The 24874-nt window shown below is 44.5% G+C and overlaps 1 protein-coding gene across 7 annotated transcripts in view; it reads right to left on the bottom strand.

Annotated features, from left to right (window-relative positions):
- Positions 1–24874, bottom strand: part of NF1 (neurofibromin 1) — a 3279657-nt gene that overhangs the window by 779104 nt on the left and 2475679 nt on the right. For all 7 annotated transcript variants that reach the window (XM_069614617.1, XM_069614618.1, XM_069614621.1 and 4 more), the window contains one exon: positions 9814–9915. In XM_069614617.1, coding sequence (XP_069470718.1) covers positions 9814–9915 — 102 coding nt within the window. The remainder of the gene's footprint in view (positions 1–9813; positions 9916–24874) is intronic.

Raw genomic sequence — 24874 nt, 5'->3', positions numbered from 1 at the left:
ATATTCAACTAGATAAAGTATAGCACGCTTCAAATAAATGTAACCAGAATGTAATGCAATAGGCCACGTATAAAAAGCCTGTATGTAAAACCTGTTTCTGAAGGCTATGTCTGTTCGTGCAACGCAGAACTATACCGCAAAGGTGTTTCGATTCTCCTCCACCCTTCATGGTGTCAAAGTGGATCAGCAAAGATTTAATGATGTTTAAACAACCGACCATTCACCACCCACAATGAGATTTATGCCCATGATGGTTTGTGCCTTTTGTGACCTATTTTTAAAGTGTAATCCCACTCTTCGAGTTAGAGCCCTCTTTTGTTGTTTATCAGTCTGACATCCCAGATCTCACAGTGACCTCAAAAGCCTCGCCTATTAAGCCAGTATATTTCGAATTATCTTAATAGATGAAGTTCTGCATTTAATGGTTGTATTCTGACCTATGCCCAAAGATAAATTAACCTGCACTTGAAAAACGTTTATCTAAGTGTCTAAGCATACAGGTCTTTTAGTTCATTGGACAAGCAGATTATGGTAGTGAATGAATGGGAATGTGCGGCCACAAGGGTAATGTCAAATGGTTATTTAACAAAGAAACAGAACTACAGTTGGCGATCACACATACCAGTTCGATGAGCCCAGCTGACCGGTTGACCCGAGAATAATCACTACACCACGTGCTCCTGAGCCAACCACAACCCTTCAACCCTATGGCACCTATAGGTGTTCGCCCCTAGTGACCAATCCCAATTGTTCATGTGCCCCTTAGGCCTTCCCCCTGTTTGATGAGAAAGCTGTATAAAAGTAATATGTAACATGTTTTCTGCAGAGCGCTCTCGGCGTGAGCAGGGTAGATTCTGCTTGCCCTATTTTAGATAGAGCCTTTTCTTAAACCCAGTACTTGGTCTTGGTCTCATTCCCTCCTGGGATGTGTCTTGATTGATTTCATTTGGAAGAATTAACTGTATTTTTTGGGGCCTCTCACCTTCACTACCATATGACCAACGAGAAAGTGAAAAGGTCATTAGTTACGTTCAGTAGTCATAAGCGGCACACAACAATGTGCACACCAACAATAATGCAAAAACAGTCAAAATTGAACTGCTGCCACTAGCTTGTCTTTAGACACATACAAATGTAACCAAAACTCCCATACATGAAATGCTAGGGTGATACAAAAGTATCCCCATTGCACTGCACGAGGCTGTGTGCAATGGTAAAAAGTACAAGAATTCAAAAGGGAAACAGTTTCCCCAGTACTGATAGTCTGAAGGACTAATCAGTTTCCCACAAAACAATGAGCAAACGGCAAGGGAAGCTTAACAGGCGGCTTTACCCTTCCCTTCAAAAAGTCAGAACAGGATAAAAACAGAGAAAACGGAATGGGGTTCCATAGGAAATTAAGGAGGAAAAGTTAGCAAAAAAGAAAATCTTTCCCAACAGTTGCACAGAAAACGTAAAAAAACCCTTAATTGAATAGCACCACTTGCGCGAAAAGAAAACGAGAGCCAGTCAGTAAGTGGCTCTACAGTAAAGAGCACTGGAGAAACAAACGTGTGTGCTGAATTTACAACAAACTGGCCAGCAGGATAAATAAATGAGGGTACCAAAATACAATCTGAAAAAATGCACACAAACAAATTACTGACTTAGCCAAAACTGAGGATACAGCTTGCTCTTCTGTAACAACACAGAGCATGTTAAAGACAAAACAGAAACCCAACTTGTGACTAAATTGCATCCCCCCTCCCTCAGACCTCATTTCCACTTGCCAGATTCAGCCCCTTAAAGGACTCCCTAATAAAAAGTTAATACAAAAAATAAAACCATTTGCATATCAAAGACGACAATGCACAGATCAAGGATTGGATGTCAACCTCTGTTCCAACCTCAATGGCATTAAACTCCTCCCACTGAAAGGCATGGTTCCTGAGGAACTCACGAAAGCCAATCACGACTCATACTGAAAATGGGTAAGGTGAACAAAGATATTTCCAGCTGCCCCCTCATCTCAAAGTCACAGAGTAGAAGCAAGGCTTCCAACTGTAAACATATCAACTTCTCTTCTTCAGGCCATTCGTTCCCAAATCCAACAATAGTGGAATTGCTAGTAAGCTTGAAGAACAGATGTTTTATGCGTAACCCCCTGCATGTTGCTTTTTGATATAGGAATTGAGTGTAGTAGGATAAAGCAGAAATAATCTAACATTGCTGTCAGTCAAAAATACTTTATTCTGCTAAGAAAAGCCATAAAGTTCATAAAATAATTTTTTTACTTACAATGATGCACATCTAAACATGAATAAATATTTATACAAATAAAAGAGTGACTAAAAACAACAGTTTTTGAAGATTGATAAAAATCACAATGTTCAAGGACTTTAAAGTATACCTACCATACATTCAGAGGGATAGAAAATGTATGTAATAAAAATCAAAAACATCAATTGTTCGCAGCAGGATTATCGTGTTTCAGGGCCTTGTTCCTCTGCCAACATACTATACAAATATAAGGGGCAGTTGTTAAGTGACATGAGGAAATATACACTGGCTTAAAAACTAATGCAGGAACAGCTTGGCGGATACCTTGGTCAATAAAGATTTGACGTAAAAACAAACCTAAAATGAAGCGTTTTTTCACAAGGCAATGTAAAATGCATCAATGTTTCATTAAAAAGATTGCACATGGGACACCTCGCCGAGGCATCAAACCTCTGTGGTAAGGTAAAAAACGGAAACAGGTAAAATGCCAAGTCTGAACCGGAGATACAAGAATCTCTCTAGCGGCAGGAAAACTATATCTAAATAGGCCTTGAACCCACTCTCCCTTCTGGATTCCAAATAATCTGGAAGCAACCGTCACAATCAACTTTTCCAAGGCTCTCCGGGCATACAGACTTTCAGCTGCTTGGTTTCCTGAATCGAGAGGGCACGTGGGTTTTTCCTAGAGATCAGGCCTGTCTAGGTTCAGAAAAGTTGCCTTCACATGTGCAAACCATTTAAGACTCCTTCGTCTCACTAGGCTCAAGACATGTCTTAGCCCTTCACGATATTTCACCAAATCCTCTAGGCTCCATACCTTAAGCCAATTTAAAGCAGGTTTAATAGAGGATTGGGTCACAACTGTCAGATGATCGAGTTCCAAATGGAGCATGGCTGATGGGATACTAACTGGAAGCAATAATAGTTTAAGAAATCTATACTCACAAACCCTCAACTTTCTTTATTTTTGTTATTTTATTTATTGTATTTGGTTCAGAAAAACATTTCATTAGAACCTTTACAATTCTTATTCAAAAACAATTAATCATTCACAGAAGTGGAGAAAATAAACCAAAGTAAATGACTTCAATACAATTAATCCATTCTCCCCACTTCTTAAAATCAGTGTGGAGCAGTTACTCCCATTTCCCATGTCCAAGGTTAACTCTCCAACCTATGGAGGTGTGAGCTTTTCTTTCCCCTTTACCCACCTCACATTAGGGATGTTCTCCTACTCCGTTTTCCCCCCATAATGAATCGACCCTGCCACCCACCCCCCTCTTACCACACTGAAACACTTGCCTTCAGATCTAATTTAGCAATTTCAGTTTTTCCAATATTCCTACCACCGTTGCAGTTAGCTGTACTTCTTGGCCTGCAATCAATCTTTCCCAAAGATGTTCTGATACAAGACCCTCCTCCCTGAAGGTGAATCTTCTTAGCTTGGCTAACCTCAGGGCCCAGGTCCCTTCGCACACCATTAGAAGGTGTTGGAGCGACTGAGATCTTGGATTAGTGCAGCTTTTACATAATTTGATTGCCTGTTATTCATGTTTTCTTATAGCCAAGACTTCCCCTTGGGGAGACGATTCAATCTCACCCGCAAAAAATTAGATCTTATTCTAGGGTCAGGGTACTTTACTAAATAGCGTGGAAGGTGCCCTACATTTTTTCCTGCTGTCAAAAACACGTTACATGGCCTGGAGCTTCTCACAATAGATATGGTTTTGATCCAGTCCAAATGCTCCAAATCGCGTTTTATCTTGAGTGGGTTGGAAATCAGGGTCTCAAGATCCACAGCTGTTCTATCCAAGATGTTTTTTACCCTTAGCTCCAGCCCTCTCAAGGGCTCTAATGTCTTTATATAGCGATCCGAACTTGGGAATCATTATCTCTCTATAGAGAGACTAATTTCCACTCCGCTCGACACAGAAAAACTGGTATTATTTTGGCCACATATTTGATCATTGGCAGAATGGTGAATTTACAATACTTAGCTTTGATCTTTTTCATATGGGGGGATCAGACCATATGCCTTGGCAAAGATATCATGCTCCTGGTTTCTTGGGCTGGCATAGAACTTGTAGCCGAGGTATATTAGCTGATCCACTCGCGGAATAATCAGCCCATTCAGCGACCAGTTTTCAAAGCTAATTTTCTTTCTCGGGTGTTTGAACACGCATATCTTTGATTTTAACAGGTTTATTACTAACTCGTTTTTCTCTGCATAGCCGCCCAGTATGGTTGGCAATCTTTGAAGACCTATAGCAGTTCTGTCCAATAGAACAATGACGTCCGCATAGACCAGCCAAAAGATCTTACTTCCATTAAGGATTGGGCTGGCCAATGCGGACGGTTCTAATTCTTGCCCCATATCTGACAGGAAGAGGTTGAAGAATAGAGGTGATCCCAAGCACCCCTGCCTTACTCCTCTCTCTACTTTCACTGCATTTGACAGATGTCCCTCATCATCCAATCTTACCCTTACTGACGTGTCCCTGTGCAGCTCTATTAGCATAGCCAACAGAGGTTCTGGGACTCCCTTTAGTATGAGTTTCGCCCACAGCTTGCCACTACTGATCTGATCGAAGGCCTTTGAGGGGTCTTATCCAGGCCCCATGTAGAGGTAGTTCCCCCGTCCCGGCGGAAGTCTCACTCACCAGGCTCAAGATTCACCCATTTAATGCCGTAGAGAGCCACCTTCTGAACCCTGTTTGAAAACGGGGAAGGGCTCCCACATTATCCACCCAGTGTGTGAGCTCCTTCACTACCAACCTCATAAAGATCTTGCTTTTGATATCGAATAGCTCAATCGGACGATAACTAGCGGGGTTAGTCCTATCACCCCCTTAAAGTGTGGTATGATCAACACTGTTTTCCAAGACAGGGATTGGGGGAGATGGGAAGTGTTTTGTAGACAGAATCTCCCCAAATAGGTTCCTCAGAAACCTATTCCTCAGAAACCCAGCCCAGAAGTCAGGTTTGTTTTTAAGAACCTGATACTTCAACCCACTGTGGCCGGCAGCCTTGGATAACGAGGAGCTCCTAATTATCTCCACAATTTCCTCCTCCTCCAAGACCATTCAATGTCCAACTGCTCCATCTCCCCTTCCTTACTCGGTTTCTTAAAAATGTTTGAGAGATGTTCAACCCATTTGTTTTCTGTAACCAGATTGCACAGGAATCTATTTGATAATCTAGTCGACCCATTAGTCGACCCTCTAGTACTAGTCTCAGCTAAAAGCTTCAGCATCTGTTCCCCGTCATATTGTAATCTTGCCATTCTGTGATTTTTGGACCAATGTCTATACTTGCTCCTAATACAGTTTGATTCCTTTTTAAACCTCTCAGGAGCCAAATTCTGTCTTTTGAGGCCTCATAGTTCACTTCGCATTTCTCTTTTTTTAGACTTTGATTCCTCATCAAACTCGTGCAGATGGTGCGGCTTAGCTCCGATGGATGGCATTTTTGGGGGCACAGTTGGCCAGATAAAGTTAATATATTTATCTGGTTGGCAATGATCTATGACGGAGGAGTTTGATATCCTCTTTAGTTCTTTATTTAATGTTTCCCCCCCATTGCCCATATTTGACTAACCTAACTCTGCCCCTCGTTCCCTCCAGTTTTTGTTTATGTAGACACTGCTGATGACCTTGCATATCTGGGAAGGTCAGTGACCGTATATTCCACCCCAGCCTCCATTGGTTTACAATGTCCACTTGGACGATTTGGGTTTCCTTGACTGCGGTCTCTTGAGCCGGGGTTCCATGCACCAGAGCTACTGTTACCACCAGCGGTGTATTTCGCGTGGTGCTTTGATCGCCCGTACATGGGGTCTCCAATGCCGTTGAGCTCACCATGGGAGCTACATAGGACACATTCCAATCTGTTCCATTTATTGGTTCAAGGGCCGCTGTGCTTCTCAGCTTCATTTTATTGAAAGTGGGGAGGTTATATTGAATGGGCTGGGGAGTGATCTGCCTGGCCCCAACTGGTAGAGCTGCTGATTTCAACCCTGCCTCTTGGGCACTATGTTAAATCCTTATGGTATAACCAACCTGTGAACCTCGCATAAAATCTTCTGTTTGGGCGAAGGTTCCACCTTGTCCTTGTTGAAGGGAGCTTTACCCCTCTACCCTTGCCTCCCTTTAAGACCCACAGTCCGCCCCTGTTTTTCAAGGGCCCCACTCCCCCTGTCTTTACCGCACTCCAATCTCAAAGGCCGGTTGATACAGTGTTCCACCCGCAGCTCTCACACCAGCGAGCGGGATCAAAGGGTGACCCCCGAAGTCTTCCGCTCGCGAGCTGGACGCAACCCCTTCAGTGATCTTACTTGTGAGATTTTGGCCTTTCTCCTGTTTACCTCAGTGCAACACCACTCCAAACTCTGTCGGATTTCCTTTTCCTCCCCTTCCCAATGTCTCGCTCCTGCTCCCTGAGGCAACGCTGCCAGCCACGGGTCCAATTCAGACTTCGGGCGATGACGGGGAGAGATGGAAGATGGAGGGGCGGAGGGGGGAGAGCAAATTGGAAACCAAGGGTTGGAACAGTTGAATGGTGGGGATCTTAGCAGGCGAGCTGCGGAGCCCGCAGAGCCTGAAGACCCAAAGACTCTGCTTCCCTGACTCCATGGCCCGCTTTGCGGCGTGAATGCTATTTTGTAACATGATCAGCAAAAGAATACTGCCTCTCACAGAACATAGTCACGTTGTGGAAGCTCCCAAAGACTCTGCTTTCCTGACTCCGCGGCATGAATGCTATTTTGTAACACAAACAGCAAAAGAGGACTGCCCCTCACAGAACACAGTCACCCCCTCAACTTACTGGAGCTGGTATAGCCCCACAATTCTGTTCCGAACAAAGCAGCTGGCAGCGCTTGCTTCTTCAACAAATCAAGAGCTGGTGATCTAGCACCGCTTCCGTGCTTACAAAAGAACAAAAGGATACCACTCCTGTACTTTTCCAAGGTAAGCACTGATCTAGAGAGTTGCGCACCCCACCCACCATTGCCTTCGAAGCACACACCCAAGTAATCATAGTAAGTGACTTGTTCAATATTAGTGTCGCTAGCAGTTAAAGATATAGCTCTCTTTTCAGAAAAGGGCAGTTTGAACACCATCACTTTTGATTTCTCAGTTTAAAATTAAACCAAGGGATTTGCACTTAGTCTAAAATATAGTCAGAGTCGTCCTAAAACCAGTTGGAGAAGTGGCAAGTAACACTGCATCATCTGCATATAAGAGAGCAGGGTATTTATAGGAAGCCAATCTTGGGGGGTCCTGACACCCATTCATTAACACATCAATCATTTCTTGGATGCAGATGTTAAAAAGGAGAGGTGCCAGGACACAACCCTGCCTGAGACCCATAACAACATCAAACTCCTTTGTCGTCTCACCATGCAGCCCATAGTGAACTCTGACCTTACAAGCTAGAGATAATAGCAACCAGGTTGATGGGGTCATGACGGGATAGCAGGATTTGCTAAAGAGCATACCTGGAGACTGTGTCAAAAGGAGTCTTTAAATCTAAGAAGGCTGCATAAAGGGGTATTTTATTTAGTGCTGTGTATTGCTGAATCAGCAAATGTAACAAAAAGCAGTGGTCCAGTGTCAAAACCCATCCCCGGAGGTGGCTAATCACATTCTCGCTGACCACCCAGTCCTGTAAATGCGAGAGTACCAATTTGGCAAAAAGCTTACTGCCAGCGTCCAGAAGCGAAATTGTGTGATAATTGCCGATTGTTCTTTGACCCATTTTTTATAAATAGGAACTATTATAGCCTTTTTTCCACGAGGCAGGTATCTCACCGCTAATCAGGAGTGCGTTAAAGATTTTGCAGAGCACTGGACCCCAAATAGTTGGTTCGTCTTTAAAGATATCTGCTGGGATCAAATCTGGTCCTGTGGCTTTATGATCTTTCAGCGACTTGAGGGCAACTGCTATTTCACTAAGAGAAGGTAGGATTGGTAAAGGGGGTTAGGCTCATAGTAGCCAGATTTGGGCCCAGAGAGGGCTCAACTCCATATAAGCTAGAGAAATTACGCCACCAGGTGTCTTCCCCTATTGTGCAATATAAGACCTTGTCCCCGTTTAATTCCCTCCCGGATACCAATTAACAAAAGAGGCACACATCTCTGGATTTTAGTGCTTTATCTAATAGGGATCATTTTCAAGTGAAAAATGTCCCTTTTTTCCTCAATTAGCTTTTTTGTAAGTAGATCGTAGTCTACGTAAAACACATCTGTTGGCTCCAATCGATTTATAAGATGCTGGATTTTCCGCTTTGCTATGTGGCAGTCATTGTCAAACCAATTTGGCTTATTTATTAGCCGATTCTTGGGGACTAGCAGAAATAAGCAGGATAAGGTTCACATTTAACTTTGCATATTCTTCCTGGATGGATCTTCCATCTGTCCGCTAGTCACAGATAGCGGATATGTTGTCTAAAATTGCAGCATAAATATCAGGTTAAGGCACTTGATCTAGCACCTTCAGCCAGTTGATCGATTTATGCGCGTGTCCCTGGAGCTCAAGGGAATAGGCATGGGGAGACGATCTTTTATTAACCATCTCCGTCGATTTACCCAGAATTTCAAACTCCACGGGATAATGGTCACTCTCCAACCGATCACCAATTCTAAAGTCGCCCTGCCTTACCCAATCCCCCGAGATCAGCAGTTAATCCATTAGTGTAGTACCATTGTGGTCGTGAAAGGTGTTCCTTGCTGCTAATCCTTGACCCATCTTCTGTTACAGGTTCTCCAATTCAAATTGAATATGTTACAAGCCACATCCATGGCCAATTGGTGTGTACATGGGGGTGCTGGGGTGCTTAGAGTAGGGATATTCCTGGTCATCCCACAGATCCACTAATTCCTTCAGCGGCTAAAATTGTAAAATGACGTCACCGGCCAGAAGGGTAAGACTAGACTGGGTGTGAGAAGAATATATATCATTCACTAGATCATGAAGGCAAACCAAAGTTGACAATTCCAGTGTAGGTTGGTTAAATGTTAAAAACATACATCAAGTCATCATTAGTCAACCAAATTAACATTAATTGCAAATCAGAAGAACAAGTGCTCTTGACTTCGATCCTCCAGCCTAATGTGATGTCCGCCCATACCAGAAGGCTACCACTGTTATATGGAAAGTCTGATAACCTTGAAGAAATACAGGATGTACTGCCCATGTTTCCTGCAATATTATAATTTGGAAACCTCGGATATAAGAGCACCAGTTTAGATCCTCCAACAATCTGTTCACCCCAGCAATGTTCCAAGAAAGCATTTTGTAGCCATTTTTTGATTCAAAAGGCTGAAGGGGCAGCCCTCCCAGTGAGTCCACCGAGTCATTAAAACACAATTAGCCATGACACATAAAAAAACATTTGGGATAAAGTAACTATTAAATGGAGGGGTGCAAACATTGCATTTCAATGAAAAACATTTGCAATACAAAATAGTTCCAAGAAACTACAAGTATACTTAAAACTCAGTTTTCAGAACAATATTTCTGATATAGCAATACTTGAAAATGTAAAAAGCATACCTTATTGAGCAGGGGTTGCAGCTTAGTTAATGCAATCACTGTAGCTTCTATCAACACTTGGCTGTTGTAATTGTCTGGACCCTTCAGGCAGCTTTCCAGTCCCTATATTTGGAAACACAAATTCTGTATAGATTTGTCCATGTAACAAATGGAGCAAAAGAAGGAACAAGTTACTTACCTGTAATTCCTGTTCTCCAGCATGGGTCATACATGGATTCACATGCTCATGAATATTCCCCGTCAGGCTGGGAATCCATGGTAATATTAAAGCAGTTTCACTTTAAAGCTACAAACTGCTTGCCGCTTCAATAGCCTATTGATGTCACTGAGTCATACTGCCCCAACCAAGGACACTCATACTGCCCAAACCAATTACACCCGTCCGCCTAAGTTCCACCACGGATGGTCATCTTCAGATTTGGTAGCACGTGTAAAGTTGCAGTAAGAACCAAGAAGAGCCAGTGAGGGCAAGGAGGGAGGGTTTGCATAAGAATCCATTGAAGATCCTAGGCTGGAGAAGGAACAAGTTACTGAACTCCTGTTCTCCAGCATGGGGTTATACATGGATTCACATGCTCATGAATACGATTATACAGCAGTACATATACACAACCACAGAAGGTGGCAAAGCTCAACAGAAGCAATACACTTACCCCTGGAACAGACTCCCCTCATGCAAATAGGTTGTGCAGCACCACTTGGCCAACCCAGGACTCCTGCCCTCCAATCCCTGTCGACACAATACAATCTTCTGAAGGTGTGGGTAGACCTCGACATAGCAGCCCTGCAGATATCCAGCAGGGGAACATCAGAAACATTGTAGTTGCTGCAATGGCTCTGGTAGAGTGGGCTCTCTGCGGCCTGGCAGTGGACTGTTGGCCAGACAATGGCAATGCATGATACAGCCAGAGAGCCACCTGGAGAGGGAAGATTTATATTGAGCCTCCCATTGCGCCAAAAGCAAAGAAATCTGAGAAGTCTTTTGAAACTGCTTGGTGCACGCAAGCAACATAGTACTTGAAGGCATGCAAAACATCCAGTGAATGCAAAGCCTTTTTTGCTGGTGAAGATGGGTTCGAGAGGAACACCAGCAAGATTAAAGGTTCATTCAAGTGAAATTCTGATGGGACCTTAGGCATGAAGGACGGATATGTCTGCAGAACCAGCTTGGAAGGTTGGAATGACAAATACAGAGGCTTACACGAGAGAGTCTGAATTTCCCCAACCCACTGGGCCTAGGTGATAGCCACTAGGAATGCTGTCTTCCAAGACAAACTTTAAAGATGTTCGATGTATTGGTTCAAAAGGTGGACTTATTAACTTTGATAAAAACGCATTAAGCTCCCGAGCTGGAGCCTTCGCTGGAGGGAACGTCCTGAAGAGGCTCTTGAGCAACTCCTTCACAGTTCTAGGAGACCGCAGGGAGCGCTTGCCAGGAGCCAGAGCACAGCAGGACATGACGGGCAGATGCATCTTGATTGACGCATTGGCTAGTTCAGACTTGGCAAGCAAGAGCAGGTAAAGCAGAAGCTGCAGAGCTGTTACTCGCAGCAGACATCTCCTTTGTGAATGGCACCACACTGTAAAGCGTTACCACTTCTGTTTATAGCAGGAAAGCATTGATGGAGCCCTGGCTGTAGCCAGAATATGCCTGCATTAGAGAGGTTGCAAGTAGTATCAGAAGTCTAGGGCTGCAGGACCCAGGCTGCTAGGTACAAAGAGCTGGGTTTGTGGTGCAGGATTGACCCTCCTCCTCTGGAGAGGAGATCTGGAAGAGGAGGCAGTTCGACGGCTGGAGCCACTGACAGATGAAGAAGGTCTGTATACCAGATCTACTTGGGCCACGCTGGTGCAATGAGCATCATCCTGCAGCAGAATTGTCAGTGTATTGATCACACGTAGCAGCAGGGGAAATGGTGGGAATGCGTACAGGAGCAGGCCCTCCCAAGGGAATGAGCAGGCGTCTCCTAGGCTATTGGCTTGGGATACCTGCTGGAAAACCTCTGGCATTTGGAGTTGGCTGTTGTGGTTGTGGCAAAAAGGTCGATCTGAGAGTGACACCACTTGCTGAAGAGAAGAGATACATGGGTCCGCTGGAGTTCCCACTTATAAAACATAGGGGTCATCTTTTCTGTTAAGACACAGACTACCTTCCCCTGGAGCACAGGCTTGAAGAACTTCAGGACCCAGAAGACTGCCTGCAGTTATAGGACGCTGATATGCAACTTCTTCTCTTCCAGAAGCCAGAGGCTCCTTGCGTACAGTTGACCTGTGTGGGTGCCCAAACCTTCCAGAGAGGCGTCGGTACTGCCTGTTGTCTGATGAGCAGGGGTCTGAAAAGGAGCGCCCTGCAAGAGATGAGGGCAAATGGACCACAAATGTAGTGCTTGATGATGTCATTCCATGTGCCTGTGATTTGTTTCCATCAGGCATCCAGAAACCCCTGAAGGGGTCCCATCTGTAGTCTTAAAAAAGGTACTAGATGGATGCACGAGTACATCATCCCCAGCAGGAGCTTGATGGATCGGACTGTTGCAATGGGAGCCGTCGACAGTCGTCAGACTTTTCCAAGGAAGGCCTTTATCCTGTCTCCTGGAGAAGTTGCTAGACACGATGGTGTGTTGATGCGGGATCCTAGGAATAGTGCGTTCTGAGATGGCACTACACAGGATTTCAGATAGTTTATCGAGAATCCCAGAGAAGCCAGATCCTGGATGGTCTCTGCGGTGTGCTGCCATCAAGCGAGGGTGGGATTGGATCAGTCAATCGTCCAGGTAGGGATAGACGTAGGTTCCCTTGAGATTAAGGTGTGCTTCCAACGGAGCCAAGCACTTGGTGAAAACCCTTGGAGTCGATTTTATGCCGAATGGTAGAGCCTTCAATTGGGAATGTCTTCCATGAATGACAACACGCAGGAACGTTCGGTGCTTGCGTCAAATGGGGATGTGGAAGCAAGCATCATCCAAGTCGAAGGTCGACAGGAAATCCCCTTCCTCCATCTGGCCGAGCATTTGCTACATTCTGACCATCCTGAATTTTTAGGATTTAAGGAATATGTTCAGGCGTCTTAACTCCAGAATGGGTCTGCACCCTCCTGTCTTTTTACGCACTATAAAGTATGTGGAGTACACTCTTGAGCTCCAGAGGCACAGAGGGACTGGTTCTATTGCCACTTTCTTTAACATGGCTTGAACCTCCTTTAGTAGCTGTGCAATGTGAACGGAGGATAGCACAGGAGCAATGCGCTGGTCTTGGAAGCAAGACCACACAGAGCAACAGAGGTTTGAATCCCAGATCTGCGCTTAGAAAGCATACTCAGTATGGTATTAGGCACATTATAAAAAAAACAATTAAATTATATAAATAAAACGTGCTATTCTTGTCTGCTGGTGGGAGGAATGTGAGGACATTTGTCCTGGAATTCCAGGGTGTGATCCTGTTGAATGATATTGAGCAGCCATTTCTCTGTGAAGAAGTTGTGCCACTGGTTGACAAATTGAGATAATCGTCCCACGACTGGGATGTTGAAGTGAGGGTGCGGGCCCTTGGCTGGTCGGGCTTGTTTTGGCGCCTGGGGTCTGACTGCTGGGCCACAAGGCTGGGTTCCCCCTCTGCAAGCTTGGGAATGTCCCCTATATATCTCATGGGTGTTGGAACGGAAGGGTTGACAATAGGGTGAGGTGAAGCCTCTTGAGGATTTTGAGACCTTTAGATGATCCAAAGTACTGCCTCTGCTGTTGAAGCGTGCCCAACGAACATGCTGTCTCCATGTCCATCTATATGGACTGGAGGATGCCGTTGACTGCCTTTCTGAAAAGGTTTTCACCATTGAATGGCATTTCTACAACTTTCGTCTGCACATCAGGGTGGAAGTTGGTGGCCTTGAGCGAACCTTGGTGGCAGAGGGCCACTCCATTACCCATTTGTCGAAAGCACACCTCTGCGATGTCCAGGGTGATGGTGATCGCATGGTCGGAGGCTACTTTCCCTTCCTGGAACAAAGCTAGGGCGTCTGCCTTATTGTCGGCCAGGAGGAAGTCAAGTATGGGACCCAATTTATACCAAAGCTCTCTATGATATCTCGAGAGAATGGCTAGCGGGTTGGCAGTGTGACAGTAGACGCTGCAGTTGTTATAATGCGCTTTCCAGCCGCATCTAGTTTATTACCCTCTTGATCGGGAGGGACTATACAAGAGGAAGAGAGGTTGGAGGACCTCTTCCTAGCCGCAGCAGAGACCACAGAATCTGGTGATGGATCTTAAGCACTTTGGTACTGTGTCCGGAATCCTGTACTTTGTCTCCAAGAGCTCCTTTTTCGCAGCAGCTGTGCAAGGGGTCTTCATGACAAAAAGGCCATCTTCCCAGACGTCATCAAGCAGGGAAACCGATACTGTAGTCTTCCTCGAGGACTCCTACTGTTGAAAAAGGAAGCCTTCCTTCTTTTCTTCAGGAATGAGATTGAACAACCTTTGCAGCACGAGAGGTCATTGCATGAAACAAACCAATTTCATCCTGTGGAAAGTCTCTGGAGGGCAAGTCGACGTCAGGAGGCTCACCATCTGCAGAAACAGTCGTTGAATTCATCAGTCCCCTGGGTACCATGGTTTGTTAGAATATCAGTGTTCCTCTGGGCTGCCTCTGCCACCAGAGCAGGGGTTGCAACATGAAGCTGTTGAGAGGCAGCCGGGGATGGGCAAGAAGGTGTCAGACAGGCCCTGGAAGGAAATGGTGGACTCTTTGTCGGTGCAGGAATGGGACCTGCCACAGGGAGACGCTGTTGGAGCTCAAAAACTAATATGTGAAGAGTGGTTAAAATGTCCATTGATATCTCTAGGGGCTGCAGGAGCCTGCAGAGGGTCCCGACGCAAAGGGCTAATAGCACAAGGTGGCTGTGCCAGTTGCAGAGGCATTGGCCTAATGGGATTAAGTTCTCCTTGTCCACCTTCTTGATCAGTGTAGAATCCCCATGGAAGGTCATCCGAGGGACCAGAGGACTGGATCACTGAGACTGGGTGACACCCTGGGAGAAACCAATGGAGCCGGTGTGAAGAGTGGTGTGGCCTTGGTTGGTCTTGGGAGGAACACGAGAGCCAGAGGCATCTCCATCGCCAAACCAGCACCCCTGGGAAAGGAGGCCATTGCTTGTAGCTGCGCTGTTAATGGTGCTGCCGAAGGAGGCCTTGGAGGCAGGGCCACTTGAAGCGGCAGTTGTTACTGTGGACATAGTGACCGAGGACATGGACAAGGCCATCGACGGAATCAAAACCAGTCGAGTCTGCTTAGAGGACAAGGCCGTCGACGGGGTAGCTGCTGTCGTGGATGAAGTCGGTGGAGTAGCCGCCAACAGGTCCATCGAGAAGGTTGTTGATGAAAAAGATTTATACTTCGTAGCTGGTGTCCATGATTTGCTCGTAGACTGGGCCTGAATGGCAGACGGTCTCTCGCCAAGTCTATGGAGAGGATGTCGACAACCATTGTTTTCTAGCTGAAGCCTTTGCAGCCGCGATGCTCGTCGACAAAGAAGTCGGAGCATGGGACGACTTAGCCTTTATAGGTATTTTCTCCCTGGGAACTGTCCTCAAAGGATCTCTACCTCTTGCCAGAGGGAGTACAATCTCTGGGTCTACTGATCCTGGAAAGGGCATGCCCTTACCCAGAGGCAGAGTCAGAGGTCCTACCTTCCACAATCCACACCACCAACCTTCGATGGCGATCTTTCCTCGTCTTGAAAGAGAAGGCCTGGCAGAAGGAACGTGTGTCCGCGTCGTGGTCTGGATGGAAGCAGTAGATGCATTTTAGATGTCGATCTTCCATTAAGATGTTTTTCAGGCCGCATTTCGAGCAGGTCTATGTGATGAATCCTACTGACCCCTCACTGAACCCCTGCCTAAAGTCTCCTCCCAGGAGGCCATGGAAAGGCAAACGCTTCCTGATCCTAACTTTGGGGTGGTGTACTGCGGGAGGATCACCAGGGACGAGGCGAGGCCCAGGGTGGTGAGGAGATCTTGTGGGATATGAGACAGTATTTGTCCTTTGAAAGGGAAAATGTTTCAAGGTTGCCAAAACAGGTATTGATTATTGTAATTTTAATATATAACATAAGGTCTGTGGCCCTGGGCACAAGTACCATAAAACCTGAGCAAGCCTTAGCAACAGCACAACTCTTCAAGTTACTTCAGGATATATAATAATATAATATATATATAATATATATATATATAGATATATAATAATATAATGTAAAGGGATCTAGAAATATTGCCTTAGCAAATTGTTTTCCTCTGTAACAACAAATTCTAGTAGTTCATCTTTGAATGATTTTAAGTGAAATGAATCTACCCTTAAAATCAAGAAGTTACTTAAAATAACCAATTTTTTGTTAGGGACTACAAGTCCCATAATCCCATAAGTACTGGGACGAGGAAAAGGCATGTTGTAGCAGTAGTCAGGCAATTAAGCCTAAAAGCACACACCTGAAGGAACTGCACAGGCATATACGGCCCCTTCAGGTGCAGGCAAATGGAATGCACTGGAACTGTGACTGAAGTGCGTGCAAAAGTAGCAGAGGAGGAAGAAAGAAGACAAGGTGTTGGCAATCTAGGCAGAAGTGGGAGAACCAAAGGGACACCAGAACATTGATGCAGCAGATTTCACCTGCTTGTTCTGTGAGTGTCATGTTCCGCAAACTCTGAGTTGCAGAGGTTGCACAGCGGAAGGCATGCATGAAGGCTGACTTTCCCCATGAATGTCTAATTGCAGAGATTGCCGTGCCAGAAGTATGTCAGAGACCGAGGCAAGGAGCTGTTGTAAAGTCGTGGGCCTCAGGATCGAGAGGGGCTCCTTATCAAGTGTCCGGACCAGAGACACCTTCAGCGAGGAAGGTTGTGTGACCCAAGTACAGCCAGAAGCAGTAGAAGTTGTACCAGAAGCAGCATGTGGAACAAGGATCACAGAAGCCAGTGAGTCCAACCTGGTGTTCGGATTCCTTGCGCGGTCACTGGCACCAACAGTATTCAGCTTAATATAAACTGGTGTATAAGCAGAAGCGAGCTGAAGTCGTTTGTTGATCTCTTAACAATGGGACAATGGAAAAGAATCACTTGCATATGATCAGTAATTTCTCTTTCACTCGCGTGAAGAGCAAACGCTGCAGAAAGCCATAGTTAAACCCTTTAAACTTAATAAACTTATGAAGTGGTCGTGTGCGCCTAATTTCGCTTTTCAAGGGAAGAGTGAACTTTCCATCTTTATTCACACGAACAACAATAGCTCATAAAAGAAGTGAAGTATTCGAACGTTGCATCTACAGTTGGAGGGAGAGAGAGCAAGCGTTGCCCAAACCAAGAGTATTCCTCTATTAAGACTGAAAGCAGCCTTTCTTAAAGCCAGGAAACAATGTAACCAATACTGTGAGCCCAATAAAAGTTCAACCTTTCCTAAGATACAAGTGTGCAAGCATTACATGAAGCCAAGAGAGTGGTACCAAGGCTTCTGGTTAATTATTTTGGCTAACAGTTGGCAGAGAGATTTCGGCAAAGTTGGAGAAGGGAAAATTGCTACTCAAATATTATTTGAAGTTGACACAACCTATATTGCCAAAGACTTAAGTGACAGACAGAAGTGGGTAATAAAGGAAAACTTGGGTTATTGTTGTGGCATGTAGACAAGAGAGGCAAAGAGGCTGCCCCTTTTGCAGAGATATATTCAGAGGAAGAGTGCCTTGCCTATTTCAAGGCGTTTAAGTGTCTTAAAGTAAATCTTGTCAGAACCAAAACCTGTTTTGAGTCGTAAAGGAAGCTGTGGTGGCTGAAGCCGTTTTGGTATTACAAAGTACTGAAGCTGTGGTGGTATATCTGATTGTCAGTAGATGCAACGCTTCAGTGGCATATGTGAAGTGGAGTACTACGATACAAAGGAGAATATCCTCATGGTCAACTTTAGTAGAAGTGAAGTTATTGAAGCAGTAGCAGCAGCACTTTGAAATCATCCCGACAAAGATACCCAATAATAACTTAACCAAGAAATGTGATTCACTAACATTTATAGAAGTTCTGTTTCTTTTGAACTGTTGCAAGTCTTCTTGGATAACTGGAAGCGGTGGCAAAGCATTGTGGTTGGGAATAACATTGGTGCTATTTTGAGTAAGTGGAAAGTCCTTATTTCACCAAGGAGAAAAGATTTTCTACTGTTGGAACTCTGATTAACAAAACGTTACCTTGAAACACCAAGAACTGATTTGAGATTATATTACCTATATGGAGTTCCTAGTTTCCTTTTGTTGAACATTGGAGCTGAATTCACTTTAAATCCCGGGGAAGGGAACTCGCCCAGATTATTGAAAGGTTATCTAGACACTGAATATTATTGTTATTGCCATATTTTATCTTTGTATATTTGGTGTTTAATTGTGAGGACAGACCAGACATCCTTTGAGTGTTTCCCTTTAGTTTTGTTAGGCAGGGAAATCCTCAGTAGAATAGAGATAGTGAGGCATTTAATAGAATGTATACTTAATAAAATGGCATGTTTTGAACAATCATCAAAAAGTTGTCCGCCTCGCATTTTTGACCCCTCACAACTTGAAGAGGCTTTTCCTCGTGGTGTCCGCCATGGATCGTGTGGAAGGCCCAAGCCGGGCCTGTGGCTGCCCGGAGTCTGGAGATCCAATGGTGGACTGGATCTCCTCTGGCAACGGATCCCCTCTGCCGGTAGTCAGAACTGTGACTGAAAGTATGAATTGTAGACAATTTCTCACAGAAATAGGAAAAAGGTTATCGATATTTCGAGGAGTGAAACACGAGTACTCCCAACACGAAAACATGGTGGTAAAAATCTGAAGATGGCCACCAAAGGTGGAGCTTAGGAGGACTTGTGTCAGTGGTCGGGGCATTATGACCCAAAGTGACAGCAATAGGCTATAGAAGCAACCAGCATTTTTAGCTTTAATGCGAAACTGCTTTAATATTACTGAGGATTCCCAGCCTTACGACAGGGAATTCTCGTGAGCATGTGAATCCATGTAAGACCCCATACTGGACGAGACCAACAAAAGAAGGATTTATCAGAATACTACATTTATGATAGTCTAAAAAGTTGCAAGACAGCATGTCATAGTCAAGTACAGTATATGGAAACTTAAGTACGTGCATTGGTTACATAAATCATACAAACACATTGCATGTAATACACATCAGCAACTAGTAAAGAACAATCTATTACTATCCACTAATTTTTCAATATTACAGGTGTCTAGAGTCATCAGTTGTTTACTGAAAACGCGGCAAGCAACATCTGGTCAGGAATTTCACAGGTAAACAACTTTTGACTCTAAAAACATTGCAAAATACAATTCTGTTGGCTAGAAAATATCAAATTAACAAGATAATATTTGAACATGCGGCCAATCGAATTAGGCAGGGAATCTCAAACCTTTAATCTCAGTGCCGATGATATGACAATGCAACCTTACAGGAAGGAACATTAAAAACGATTTACAATAAGGTTGCACACAAGAACACCTTTTTTAAAGACTTTATTTAAAATATTTTCCCCTGAAGAAGAAGAGTCCATTAGACCTGAAACACGTTTTGGCAAAATGGTAGAAAAGCAAGATATGACCACTGTCTATTTTCACTGAGAACAAACTGTTTATAAAAACATAATTTATCAGTACTATTTTACGAATGCAAGATTAAAATATGGCATATTTTCCAGAACAAGCCTATAAATGTATGGAGCTCATACATAAAACTAAATTAACATAGCATAACCAATATGTATTGGAGCATGGTTTTATATTATACCCAAGAGAAAATGAACCCTCTACATTAGGGGAATTTTGGTTGAATGTGTCGATTTTGTTTCACTGGTTCCAAGGATGAACTTAGTTGTTTCTAGATACAGCACTGCATATATGTTACTTACCTGTTTGCGTTCCTGCAGATATTAAGTACTAAACCATTATTACTCACTCTTAGGGACCCTTACACATTGTGTAGTATTTCACTGAACTGTGACCATCTTTCACTGGGTTTAGGAATGAGTTGGGTTTCCAGTGTTTTTACATATGCTGGGATAGTGTTTACTGACCTCATAGTACTACAATGAATTCACAGGCCAGAGTCTGAAAACCACCAAGGGGATTAATTGAGGGGGCTAGGTGCCTCTAAGGCCAGAGGATGATGGACCTAGGGGAGATACGGGAGGCTCCCCCAGTCACCTTGCCTATATCCCCATCAGAAGGCAGAGGATTGTCACCCTCTCTCCAGCGCTGGGAACCTTAAGCACACACCAGCCAGACCCAGATCCTAAGAGAAGAAAAACAAATACAGCACTGGCATGCAGCTTTTTAAGCAGAATACTTCAAGGATGCACACTTTTAACAAATATCCTGTATCTGAGAATAACCCAATTCAACGGCTGAGGGAGATTCTCCCAGAATCCTGCAGATCTTATGTAAGTGTTTGCAGATTGTTTTTTTTTGATACTGCAAAGACTTGCACTGTTATGTTATCATCAAAATCATCTGTGGCACTTAAAAGGCCAGGAGCGGGCCACCCAGTACCCTTGGTTGTAGCATGGGATAGTGTTGCCAGTTCACAGTTTGCTAGCAGCTCACTTACCCACAAATGATAGAAGCTCACAACTTAATTGTCGACCAGCTGAGTCTTCCTTCGCAGGAAACAAGAACTTGTATGTTTACGAAGAACAAACCTTACCCTCATATTCAGGGTCTTTTTAGGGGATACTGTAACATTTTAATCCCATCAGGCTCACACTTTGGGGAATCAGGAGAGCCGCAGCCTTCCCTGACAGCTGCAGCAGTAGCTAGAGAAGAAGTGAATTCCAAAATAGTCGACAGATCAAATGAAGACGTGGTCTGCCCCATAGTGGCTGGAATGAGTTTTGGTAAAGTGGGAGCCAATCAGAGGCCTTCAACAATCTGGGGATACATGTGCAGACCCTAACAAGGAGCAAAAGTTAGGGGGAGAGAGAGCACTGTTATAAAAACAACCACCTCAGTTTTGCAGTATGGAAGTTTGAGGGGGAGCAAAGTGGCAGAGAGAACTCTTACGGATTAGGTTGGGAAGAAGGCTGGAGAAGAGGGCCTCATCATAAAGTTGTTGAAACAAAAGAGATGGGGTAGTAATATCAGGAGGTGGTTAGGTCAGGAAGAGAGTAGATGGTAACATCAGGGGGTATTTGGAGAGAAAGAAAAAGGAGGTGGTATAACCAAGAAAAATGGTTTGGTGAGAGAATAAGAAAGTGATACAAAAACAGGAAGTGGTTGGAGAGAGGGAGAAATGGAAAATGTGGCTCAGCATCAAGAGATGGTTGGAGACTAACCCAAAAGAAGAGGTTGGTACAGAGAGGAAAACTTTCAGCAACTTCACTCAAAGTTTCAATGAGTTTGGTTGACCCTAGGCGGTTGGTAGTTGCGGAAGAATGAACACCATCAGGGAGCCTATGGAGTACAAAGCAGAGAAGGCAGGCTCAGGACCAAAATCCTTAGAGAGGCAGTCAGGCCCAGGGACCATGGCCTGTAGAGGACAGAGGCTCTGGCAAATCCCGATAGGCAGTGGATTCCACTCCACGCTTCACGAAGACCCAGAGAAGAAAAGGATACAATCACAAGAAGGTGTGAAGGCCGGGCAATTAGAGGTAGCCCAAAGTTCGGGAATCCATCTGAAACCTACAATGGACTCTAGACACATCAGGCAGTAAGAGTGTTTTTTCCACAGTCCTCTGGTTAGGGATGTAAACCATCTAATCCAAAGGTAAAACAGAGTTCCAACCAAAATGATGACGGCACATCTCCGTAATGGTAGCTGTGGCAGAACAGTCATGCTTTACTCAAGGGAGGGACCAAGGCTGGCAGTGAAGTAAAGTCATTCCAAAAATATACCACAAAAATAAACCACTCTGGTATAGTGAAAAATATTACTTGTTCTGCATGTGTCAACTGAACAATCATGGTCAGGGTGATCTGCTGGAAAAAGGCTTAAAATTGATGCCTTTCCCTATGACTTTCCCCACAACCTGTTTTCTTTCTTATTATTCACTGCATCACACAATGCATATAGTAATGTATCCCAGCAAAGGGATAAACTATTGACCCAAAACATGTTGTTTACGAACCTCATCTCTTCTTTGACCAACATAGAAATGCAGATGGGGTGATGGGCAATCTGGTCAAACGATAAGTTCATGAGATCACAATTCTGCTCAACTGTTTGCCTGCGTAGCCTTCTCTCTATGTAGGTCACAGTCACTCAGTCTCAAGACTTTTAAAAATATCCCAGACATTTCTTTCTTGGCTTTTGGACCCCTGTTGGGCTGAACGACGTGTGTCCTTCCAAAATGTGAAGAGGGGCGGACCTACTGGGTGTGCAGATGTGCACCGTTACCAGAAACATCCGCCGTACTGTTCTTAGGGTGCCTGTCAGTGGTTTGGCACCAACCACTCCCTTTCGGGCACAGTGGGTTTGGTCGGTCCACTCCTCTTTGCCTTATATACTGCCTGCCCTTTTTAGTCTCTCCTCTGCAGCACTCTAGGGCTAAAAAAAGTACGTATTAGGAAGTGGGCAACAAGACCGGACATCTCCACAGCCCTCCTCCTTCCAATCCCATCAGATTTTCCCTCTAGCAGAGGTCTTCCTTTCTCTCAGCTCCTTGTTGCATTTTTAGCGTTGTCTCCTTTGACCTCCCCTTGATCACTCTTCCCCTAACGCTTGTTCTTCTACCAGGTCTTTATCTCTACCTTCCTACTGAAACCTTTCTCCTTCTTCTGCCTCCTCCTCCCTTTCTCTTCAAGACTCTGTTGCCCCTGCTGTTCAGAATTCCCCTCTACTCTCCTCTTCACTTACTCCACTCAATAGTATCCAAATGGCCTATAGGGCAATGGCCAAAGAACCAGCCCAAAATGTTAGTGTGGGGCAGTTTGTTTTTCGGTTAATAATGCCAGTTTTGTGGTCAAAGTAGACCTTTTGGGAGTTATTGCACTGGCCAATTGGAAATTCTAACCTCTGTATTGACCCAATATACTTCAAAAGGCACTGTTTGCAACAAGATTTTCTGAAAACTCCCCTTAGGTAGTGCTCAGTCTGTTACGAAATGTAACAAACTGATATTTGCAGTTGTGTGACACTCATATTGGTGCCAGGGCCAACTTTATACGTAGTCCAACCCTACCACTTGCTTGCCATCTCAGCACTCTGTACTCATTCTCTGGCTCGAAACTCCTACACCACTCTTCCGTTTTAGACTATAGCCTCATTCCTCTTCCTAATGTATAGCACGAAGAAGCAAACTGGGTGGACCAGAGTGCCATTGGTTGGCTGCTGGAGCACCTATTTCCCCCCTCCTCAGGGTAAGATACTTAAAGACCTTCAGCCCAGGGCTCAGTTGCCTGTTACAAATAGGGCCCATCCATTTTGAAGTCAGGTGGCCCTATCGTGGCTGCCACATGATTGATATGGCACCTTCCAATCGTGTCTAAACTGAAGGTCTCTGCAAATTCCTCTGGACCTGCTTCTCATTGCAGGCTCATTGAGTGAGGCGAGAGTCCCTCTTTGCAGCTTGCTTCACGAACCACATTACTATTTCTAGTTGGGAATCTGACAATGCAAGCCTGGTCTGGTAATGTAATGTTTCTGCATGGGGCCCTGGCTTGGCTCTAACTGCAGTGCCTTACTTAGGAGGCAAAGGCCAGGCAGAAAGCCCTTGGGCAACCCCATGCGCTGCCTTCGGGGCCAGCTTTTCATTGCAACCAATGATATCTGGTCCGTATTTTCTACCTATCCACTCTTCTTCCTGTAACTCACAATTCTCAAAAACAAACAACAACGGCATCCAAACTACTGAGCAAAGGTTACACAAACCTGGCCAGAGGATCAGATATATTGGAAAACAGTTTGCCAAACTAAGTGTGCAAGACTTTTCTATTCCCAAGTTCCTGCCTCTGGGAAGAATACAATCAAATTGACTGTTATGTGATAAACCCAAAATATATTCAGGTCTCTTATTTGCCAATTATTGGGGGCCCTTAAACATTTTGCTGGATTTTTTAAATCTTGATTACTTTTTTCTAAGATTGACTTCTACTGAAGTTGCCCTGAAGGCTTCAACAGAATTGTGGTGTGCTGACCTTAATACAAATGGTTACCTGTCAGAGGCACGCGGTTTTGGGTTTTCTCCAGAATCACTACTGGTATAGGGTTCTTAGAAGCCAACCTTTGTGGACCTGCTAAGGTTTACCACAAAATTATCACCAAATGTATGTGGTAACAAGGATGAAATATAAGGCTTCTACTAAGAAGAACAGGGGCTTGGTGTAAAGTACAGTTAACTCGCTGAAGAGATTGCTAATCAATGGATGATTCAAACAGGTGTGTATAAAAATAAACTTTACAACACAGATGCAAAAAGTCAAAATACTAAAGAGTAAAGCAATATATACATATGTACAACCACAGTTAAGTTTCTAAGTCTTCCTAGTCCAGGAGGTTATGTAAGTGATGTTAATAAATGGGCTGAAAAATGTAATACAATCTTAATGTGTGGGGTGTGGAAAACCTGAGGGTTTTTCCCTGCCTACTCCCGGGGGATCTTCTACACAGGTGGCCAGGGGAAAGCCATCGCTATTGGATCCAGACCCTGGCGGTTGAGGACGAGTGAGGGAGGATCACATGGGTGTAGGGTTCTTTGGGATTGCCCAAAGGCGAGACCTGGAAACCCCCTGTTTCCAATAACCCCCTAACCGACATTCCGTCCTATTACATGACAGCAGACTTTCCCCCTTTTCCTTTTACAAAAAACCCTGCTCAGCTAAAACAGCGAAATCGAACAGAGGCACTTTTTCATTTTTATCTATGTCCCATTAACAAGGACATAACAAACACACCCGAGGACTGTTCTCACAGCACAGGTGTATAAAAGGAGTGAACCAGAGAAACAGAAGGAGCGAGCTGGAGCCCGAGGAGGTCCACGAGTTGGAGTACGAGAACACAGGCAAACTGGGACGGCCAGAGAACCTGAGACCTGCTGGGAGAGAACGAAGGGC

The sequence above is a fragment of the Ambystoma mexicanum genome, chromosome 9 (assembly GCF_040938575.1).
Source record: "Ambystoma mexicanum isolate Mex_15411 chromosome 9, UKY_AmexF1_1, whole genome shotgun sequence".
NCBI classification, from domain to species: Eukaryota; Metazoa; Chordata; class Amphibia; order Caudata; family Ambystomatidae; genus Ambystoma; species Ambystoma mexicanum.
The sequence above is the reverse complement of the archived record's forward strand: the minus strand, read 5'-3'. Positions and strand labels throughout refer to the sequence as shown.